Source organism: Monodon monoceros, unplaced genomic scaffold (assembly GCF_005190385.1).
Source record: "Monodon monoceros isolate NGI ecotype Baffin Bay Population unplaced genomic scaffold, NGI_Narwhal_1 Super_Scaffold_13, whole genome shotgun sequence".
Taxonomy (NCBI): Eukaryota; Metazoa; Chordata; class Mammalia; order Artiodactyla; family Monodontidae; genus Monodon; species Monodon monoceros.
Window position 1 is genome coordinate 85018374 of NW_021703769.1, and position 8641 is coordinate 85027014.

The window sequence follows — 8641 nt, forward strand, 5'->3', positions numbered from 1 at the left end:
GAGGTCCTTCCCGCTGACACGGGGCCGAGCCCCTCCCTGCCCGGCAGCACCGAAGCCCGCTGCCCAGGGCCCGGAAGCCGCCGATGGGCCCGGAAGCCGCCGGTGGGACCGGAAGCCGCCGGCGGGACCGGAAGCCCTGAGGCTGCACTTCCGGGGGGGCGGCGGAGCGAGCGCGCAGGCCTGCGGCTCGAAGGGCGGGGTTTGCCGGGGGACGGGCCCGCATTGCCAACGTGCGTCACTTCCGGGCGCGGCGCGGTGAGCGCGGGCAGCGTGGCGGGCGGCGGGGCTGCTGGGGATCTGGCAGGGCCGGACGGGGGCGGAGGGGGTGGGCGTCCCCACGGGCCCCGGGCGGCTCCAGCCGCCCTCTGCCCTCCGCCTTGGTGGGGGTGCTGCTTCTCCCGTGGGACCGATGGTTTCCCCAAACGCAGAAAACGAAACCTCAGTGTGCGGACTAGAGGGGTGACGCGGGCGCCGCCACCCGCTCCGCCGGGTTTCTGCACCTGCGGCGCTTACTCCCCCCCACCCCCACCCCCGCGCGATGGCACGACTGAGGCCCCCAAGACTCAAATGAGAGCCGTTGGGATGCGGTGGGCGTCACAGTGATGCAGGACGGCGGGGGCCGACGCGTGGGGAAGGGGAGTTCTCACCTGCCTCCAGAGGCGAAAGTGTATTTTGACATCCCGCCTGTCTGTATATACGTATGTGTCTAGTTAAGGGATCCAGAAAGTTCCGGGCGAATGAAGCCTGTATGGATGAACAGGCACAGGCTTTTGAATGGGCCTACTTGTGTTTCTGTTTTAATGCCCAATAATGCTTATTCTTGGAGCCTCAAGGCTACCTGCCACTGATCGATTGACTTTTTTTTTCTATCTTTTTAACGTAAACTGAAGGTGCCATCGAGCAGTCCCAGCTATGGAAGGTAAGCCATTGGTGATATCGAAAGAGAAGACTGCAGTGGTGTGTGGGGTCCCCACCCAGGTGATCTGTACAGCTTTCAGCACTCACATCCTGGTGGTGGTGACCCAGTTCGGGAAGATGGGTACCCTGGTCTCCCTGGAACCCAGCAATGTGACCGGTGACGTCGGCAAGCCCGTGCTGACCACTAAAGTCCTTCTCGGGCAGGACGAGGTAAAGTGGTTGGGAAGGGCTCCCCGTGCCTGTAATTTGTCTGTACGGATGTGGAGCATCTGGTAGGCGAGACCTGCCTCCAGCCCAAGACAGCATTTTCCGCAGCCTCCGTGCACTTGAGGGCATCCGCCTGCCCTTGGTGGCTGCTGTTCCCGGACGAGTTGATTCTGTAATGTAGGCCTCCCCTCATTTTGACCCTGTCATAGCACGTTATGGTGATGAGTGCCTACTCCGCTCAGGAAAGATCACCTGTGACATTTGACAGGGTTTCCCTCTGCAGACCCACATGGGTCCTTCCAGAGTAAAAATAGCTGGAAGAGACAGGAGCCAGAAAGCACTGAGGAGACAAATCTAATGATGCTCCTTAGCAGTGTGTTTATGACTGGAGTGTCTGGAGAGTCTTGTTGAATCTGAATCGCTGTCGCGCTGGACTTACCGGGTGGTGCTTTAATGGTGGTGTGGGAAGCCCTTCTGGGTCCCTCAGGGGTACTCGGTGAAGGCATTAAGAAGAAAACAGGTTTCTTGCAGTTAAAGTGGTCTCTCCTTGCCTTCGCCAGCCTCTCATCCATGTCTTCGCAAAGAATCTGGTGGCGTTTGTGTCTCAGGAAGCTGGAAACAGAGCAGTCCTTCTCGCCCTAGCCGTAAAGGACAAGAGCATGGAGGGGGTGACGGCCTTGAAAGAGGAGATCCGGACATGCCAGGTGTGGTGACCATGGAGTAACCACCCCTGCTGTCCAGCAGGGCCACGTGGCAACTCAGACGCCCTCTCAAGGATTTGAAGACCCTCCCTCAGTCAGAAGGAGTGCCTTTATCTGGTTTTGGTCCTTGAAGCTGGAAGAAACATGCACGTCTCAGGCCAACTTTGGTTTGGGGGCTGACGTCACCTGTGGAGGGAGGACGTGGAATGTGTCCTGGGGCGTTGTAAGCAGTCCTCCCAGGGTCCACACAGTTGCACATGTTTGAGAATTGGCAGAACGAGTCATGGCCCTCAGTGTGCAGACGAATTGTTGGGGGAAATTTTTTTTTATTAAAAATAAATGCGTGCCCCAAACACTGTCCTTAACAATGCTGCCAAACTTCAGGCACACGTGTACGTTCGCTGTAGTGAACCACAGTGGGGAAGAAAACCCTTCAGGCACACGTGTACGTTCTCTGTAGTGAACCACAGCGGGGAAGAGAACCCTTCAGGCACACAGTGTATGTTCACTGTGGTGAACCACAGCGGGGAAGAAAACCTGGTGAACACTCGGCTCCTGGCATCCGGCTTTGCTGGCACCCTCATCCTGCCCCTCTTCCCGTGACTTCTCTGAGCCTTCCGTTCCACAAACGCTGCTTGAGTTCTCACTGTGTGCTGGTACCCTAGCCTCCGGAGCCACGTCCTTGAAGGCTGGGGGCAGAAGTGAGTCACCCCACGGGCACAGGGTCAGCCGGGGAGGGCCCGCGTGGGGCAGACCAGGCAGCGCCCCGCTGCCCAGGGAAGGCTCTGTAGCAAGGGGATCCTGACGTGGGAGGAGGGTGTTTCTAGCAAAGGCCAGGGGGCGGGAGAAGCACAGATTGTAGGGTGTTGGGGGCCGGCTGAACGTGAAGCCCGAGGGCTGGGGACAGGTGGCCAGGGCCTTCTGTGTTTGCTGAGCCCTTGGGACTTGATCCTGAGCTGCGAGGAGCTACTGAAGGCTTCCAAGTCAGGCTGGGTTTATCCTTTGGAGATACCCCAAGGGTTGGTGGAAGCGCGAGGCGAGGCTTGCCTTCAGGACAGCGTGTCTGCCACAGAAGACGGCCTGTAGGTACCCAGGCCTGGGACCCACCTGGGCTCCCTCATCCCTCCAGATGTGGTGACCTGAGTCACTGGTCGTACTAGAGACCAGACCGGTAAATCTTTGTGCCGTTTGACTCTTAGTCTCGTGAGAAAAGAGGGGCAGCAGGACAGTTGAGGCGAGAGCCGGGGTCTGGAACAGAGACCAGCTGGGATCCTGAAACGGAGTGGGCAGCCGGGATGCCCTTCCGGGGAACACCGGGGGTGGATCCGAGTGTTTAGGAGATCAGAAAGGGATGTTTTAATTTGGTTTTCTTGGAACCAAAAGCCTCTGGAATCATGAGTCTGATTTTATTTATTTATTTTGCGGTACGCAGGCCTCTCACTGTTGTGGCCTCTCCCATGTCTCATGGGCCCAGCCGCTCTGCAGCATGTGGGATCTTCCCGGACCGAGGCACGAACCTGTGTCCCCTGCATCGGCAGGCGGACTCTCAACCACTGCACCACCAGGGAAGCCCCTGAGTCTGATTTTAGAAACCCCTGCTGAGGACAGGTGATGGGAGAGGCTGCATTGCTGGTCCAACTTGAAAAGAACTTAGTGAGTTTGTTGAAGGTGGGACGGAGGAAAGCTGTCTTCAAGGGCTCACTCCTTCAGCAGCCTCCCGGGGGGGACCATCAGCCTGCAGAGCTCACGTCCCCTCTGGGGACAGTCGGGTAAATCCACAGGTGCACACCAGGCTCACGCGGTGACCAGGCGGCCTCAGCATCAGAAGGGCCAGGGAGTCGCACGTGGGGATCCGCCAGACTTCCCACAGCGGGCGCTGATGCCCGAGCAGGCTCGGCACCTTGCGGGCTCCTGTGTGGGGAGCCTGAGGGACCCAGGGCCCGACCCCCGACCGAGGGAAACAGGCAGACCCACCCCGGGAGACACAGGGCTCCTTGGTGGCCAAATCCGGCTCAGGGACTGCGGTGTGACGTCTCCACAGCCTTGCACCTCCCTCCCTGCTTGCTCTCAGTCCAGTCTTTCTCCTGAGAAGATCCCACCTGGCGTCTGCACTGGGAGGGCCTGGACGGACACTAGTTTTAAAAGCCGGAAAGCAGCTGACCAACTGGAGAAGAAGGGAAGGCCCTGTCCATCCACGTGTGCGGACCCCAAAGGTGACACAGTTCGTAGCAGGTGTGGGGACACAGGCACTGGAGTAAAGGAGATGTGCGCGGCGTCAGCAGGTCCAGGGGGCGGGCAACCCCTGGAGAACCGGCACCTGGGCCAGGGGCAAGGGCAGGGCACTGTCCGATGACACTGGAGCACAACGGGGCAGGAGCCTCCTTGCTCAGAATCAGCCTGTAATTATGCACACCCCTCATCTAACAATCAGATGTGTCTGTCCGTGGAAACATGCTTCTCTCGCTTGGCCAGCGGGGAACCTGAACCGTGGGTCAGGCTCCAACTTGGGGCTAAGTTCAGATTTGCAGCTGTAGTTTTCTGATTTGGCCCCTAAGTGCACAACGACAGGACTGGCCCACGCTGCCTGTTGGTGAGGTCTGGGGTCAGCCCTTCCTGCAGTCGTGGTAACGCGTTTAATCCTCATGACGACCCCGTGAGGCCGCTGCTCTCATCTACATGTCAGATGAGGAAACAGGCGTGGCTGCCACCGAGCAGCAGGTCTGGGATTTCACGTGGGCAGAGAGCCTGGAGTCCACGCTGGTCACCCGTCACCCGGGCCCTCGCTGACACTCATTTTTGGACCCCTTTCTAAGGAGTGGGCCAACCGCCTTGTCCGCACTGAAGGCAGACTTGCCTCGGTGCTTCTGCCTGGCTCTGATTCAGCCTCCGTGCGGGGGCCTCCTGTGAGCCAGGCCCTGGCAGTGCACAGGCCATCCGAGTCCTCACGACTGCCCTTAAGAGGCAGGTAGGCAGTGGAGAAAGTTGAGGCTCAGCAGGACAGGGCGGGTCGCCCAGACCCCCAGGTGATCAGTGGTGGCCCCAGGATGTAAACACACCTGAGCCCCTGTCATCTGCACAGTCCCACGGTTGCCCGCCCAGAACATGGTGGGGCAACTGACGTATAATTGAAACCAGGGTCCCCAGCGCCTTCCCGAGTGGCACTTATTCACAGCTGCCCGAGGCTGTCTGGTAGCTATTAAAGAATACAGGCTGAGACCAAAGGCTTCCGTCATTGAAGCCAGTGCCTCACTGCTCTGCTCTGCCTTATAAATCAAGACATGCGACTCGTATGAAAAGGCATTTGGCCCTTTGCTTTCCGCGTTGCTCTGCTCCCAGGTGCTGTAATTCAGGAGGAGAGACACATTCTCCAGTAAAGAGGTCTAGAAAGCCGCAGTTTCCGCAGGCAGAGCTGTCGGCTTTGTGGGAATCGTTATTCCCAGCGATCAAACTGTAATTACAACTTCTAGCAATTTATGGCCAAATGTAAATAGTGAACGTGGGGCGGATTTGCCAGCCCCTGCGGCATGGACTGGTGGATGAGTTTCCCTTTTTCGAGGCCATGCCCTTGGACCAACGCGGTATGATTCACCCGACACGGTTTCTTGCTGAGCTACAAGTAGAGAACCCCAAGTTCCCCTCCCTCTAGCTCCCTTTTCCTAAGTGGACATGGGCCTGTGGCTACAGTTCAGAGTCAAGGGCGGGCCAGTGGGTACCCTCGGCGGTCAAGAGAGGCCAGGAGGGCGGCCGCCCATGGTTACAAGTCTGAGCAGCTTATCCAGGGTTTGACAGAGCCCCGGATCCACCTGAACCAATTATGACAAATAACCCGCGGAATAAGGCAGTGACCGCGGGGCCCAGCTGGGTAAACTGGCGTAGGCTGTTTTGTTTAGCGCCTTGCAGTGAAATCGGACGTCAGGAGCGGGTGCCGGGTAGCTGACGAGAGTGACGGCCGGATGGATCAGAACGAATTCAGAGCAGGCAGAGGCATTGTCGTCGAGGCTCCGCGATCACAGCCAGAAGCAGAGGGGAACCCCGGTCTTGTGTGGGAACTCGTAAATTCCAGAAGGACTGTGGGAAGACGGGGGGCGCCGGAGCACAGGGGAGGTGGGGGAGCGAACAGGCAGGAGGGCCCTCCCCGATGTGGGGCATCAAGGGGCGAAGGGACCAGAGAAAGGAAAACGGAGCCGCGTGAACGGGGCGGGGCGGGGGGTGGACATCCCGGCTCCATGCGCGGCGCATGCTGCATCACCCTGTTTAACCCTCGCTGCACCTCTGAAGTGGGCGTGGGAACCCCCCCACCTACACAGATGGGCCAGGGAGATGAAGCACCCAGAGCTACACCTGGTCAGTGGTCCAGGAAAGATCCACGCCTGGGTGTCGGAGACTCGACAGCCAGCTGGACAGTGGGTGGGAGGGATGGCTGGTCCCGAATCTGGGCAGGGCATGGCGGAGGGTGTGGCCGGGCTACCTGGGCAGGTAGGGCCGGCCTGGCAGGGCGGGTGGGGCGGGCAGCATGGAGGGGTTTTCTGGGTCTGGGGCAAGGCCAGCGCTTTGCCAGTAGCAATCGTATCAGACTGACCCAGGCTGCTGTGAGGAGGGATGGCAGAGATCTGGAGGCCCGGTGGCGGGGCCGGACAACCCTGGTCGCCCCCTCAGGCCTGGAGACCTGCGACAGACCTGGGGTCTGGCCAGATGGCCAAGGGAGCCACCAGGGAGGTGAGCTGTGCGTGTGTGTGCCTGTGTGTACACGTGTGTGTGTGTTTGTACACGTGTGTGTGTGTGCATGCACAGCCATGAGAGAGGTGTGGTGTCCAGCCTGGGGCCCCGTGCACCCCTGGAGAGAAGCGCCCACACCCTGAAATTCTGAGACTCACAGCTGCTCCGTCCCCACCCCATCTCTACCCCAGAGGCCGTGCCCCCTGCCAGGCCCCAGGATGCCACCAGGTGACCAAAAAGGGTCTCAGGCCAGCCCAGCCGGGCCAGGCCCAGGTCGGCACCCCTGCCCCAGGTCCTCACGGAAGGGTGCCCCCCAGGGCTGGGGCAGCTCGCTCTGGGGCAGCGGGCAGGTACGGACAGGCCCTGGGCAGTCACAGGCTCTCCCTGGGGACCGAGGCAACAGGCCTGGGGAGGGGCTCGGCCTGGCATGGGCAGGACAGAGGACGGGAGGCCTACGGGGTGAAGAGAGAAAGCCTCCGAGGCCCCATGTGGGTCCCGCTGGGCTGCAGGGCAGGGCTGGTCGGCCCGGCAGCCCAGAAGTAGAGGAAGACCACCCATGTGCCCAAGGCTGGCGGGACCCCGCGCCCAGCCCCCAGCGCCAGCAGCCTGTGAGAGGAATGGGCAAAGCCTCCCGAGTCCCCGCTCTTACCAGGGCTGACCTGCTGCACACGGCCGGCCGTCACCCGCGGAAACTGACGCTCAGAGAGGCCCACGGTTGGCCCTAAGTCACAGACACGGTGAGAGGCCAGGCTAGGGTCCCAGCCCTCGTGTCGGACCCAGGGTCCTGCTCCTGCCCGGCTTTGGGGGCCCAGTGCCCTGCCCAGAGGGGCCAGCACCTTGGACACGGGGAGGCACAGCTTCCCAAATTGCCCCCAAACTAGGGCTGGAAGGACCCTCAGCCCCCCGGCCCCTGAGGCCCAGAGAAAGGGGCGAAGTGGCTCCAGGGTCCCCAGGCTGCAGGGGTGTGCTGGGGGCCTCTGCAGTCACCCCGGCCCAGGCTGTGGTGGCATTAGCTGAGTCAGTGGCCATTGTGTGGGCCGCCACCAAAGCCCAGGGCCAAATCCCATCTGCCACAACCTGGTGGGCCGGACTGGGGAAGGGGGCGTGTCAGGACGCCTCCCACCACCCTGTCCTCCAGCCCCGTCTCTGCCAGCCCAGAGTGGGCAGCTCAGAGCTGGAAGGGCCTGGCTCAGGGAAGGCAGGAGGGGAGAGCCTGTCCCCCGTGGGAGAGAGCCGTGTGCCACCGGAAATGGCAGGCCGGCCTAGAATGGGGGCTGGCACAGTGGGGGAGCCTGGAAGGAGGTTCGGTGCCACAATGAGGCCATTAGGACCCTGGGGTGAAGGGCAGGTGTGGGGAGGGGGGTGTTGAGGTCTGTGACTGGCCCGAGGCTCCTCGGCCACCCCACAGCTGGGCCGGGAGCTGCCCAGGGCCCAGTCACCTGGTCACGGTAAACAGCGGTCAGAGGCGTCAGCCGCCCGCGTCTGGGCGGGCAGGTCTGTCCTGCGAGAGGCTTGGTCAGCGTCCAGCCCCAGGCAGGGAAATCAGGCCAGGCCGGCCGGGCCGCCTCTCCCGAGTGGGTGCTGGCTGTGAGAGCAGCCGCCAGGGGTGGGGCCTCGTTCGGCCAGAGAGCCCCATGGGAGGCCGCAGGGTCAGCCTGTCCCCGGCCCCTCCTAGGACCGGGGTGCCAAGTCCCTTGCTCCCCCAGACCCGGTACCCGTGTCAGTCGTGCCCTCTAAGCCGGTGAAGCACGCCTTACCCACCCCGGGGGCCCTGTGGCTCCCGGCTGCGCCTGGCATGTGGCCCTGCTCGGGGTCTGGGGTCTGGGGCTAGGGGGAAGGCAAGAGGGTGCTGTCCCAGGTCCCCAGGGATTGCAGGGACCTGCATGCCATACCCCAGGCAGGGGCTGGCAGACCCTAAACTCACCTTTGCTGACGAGAAAGCAGAGGCCCAGCGAGGCGAAGGGGCGTGCCCAGGTGGCCAGAGAGCAGGGGCTGCCTCTGGAGCGACCTGGTCAGGAAGCCAGAGAAGGAAGGGGAGCCCCAGGTTTATAAAATGCAGCCGAGCAGACAGCGCCGCAGGTCTGGGCGCCATGGGCACG

General features: G+C 61.7%; 1 protein-coding gene across 2 annotated transcripts; it reads left to right on the forward strand.

Annotated features, from left to right (window-relative positions):
* Positions 1 to 356: 356 nt before the first annotated feature.
* PSMG3 (proteasome assembly chaperone 3) lies at positions 357 to 6258 on the forward strand. 2 transcript variants are annotated; one of them, XR_003793088.1, is made up of 4 exons: positions 357 to 698; positions 891 to 1128; positions 1686 to 2527; positions 3259 to 6258. XR_003793088.1 is itself a non-coding variant. In XM_029220161.1 (2 exons), exons 1-2 carry the CDS (start codon positions 913 to 915, stop codon positions 1836 to 1838), a joined length of 369 nt encoding a protein of 122 aa, XP_029075994.1. In that variant the 5' UTR covers positions 357 to 912; the 3' UTR covers positions 1839 to 3139. The 2 variants fall into 2 exon arrangements, 1 of the variants encoding a protein (XP_029075994.1); XM_029220161.1 differs by lacking the exon at positions 3259 to 6258 and having other exon boundaries at positions 357 to 1128; positions 1686 to 3139.
* Positions 6259 to 8641: the final 2383 nt, after the last annotated feature.

What these genes read in the sequence shown, in the direction of transcription:
- PSMG3 (XM_029220161.1), top strand. Translation starts at nt 913, where the DNA reads ATGGAAGGTAAGCCATTGGTGATATCGAAAGAGAAGACTGCAGTGGTG. An exon ending in TCCTTCTCGGGCAGGACGAG is followed by an intron (nt 1,129 to 1,685) that starts GTAAAGTGGTTG and finishes TGCCTTCGCCAG; the next exon opens with CCTCTCATCCATGTCTTCGC.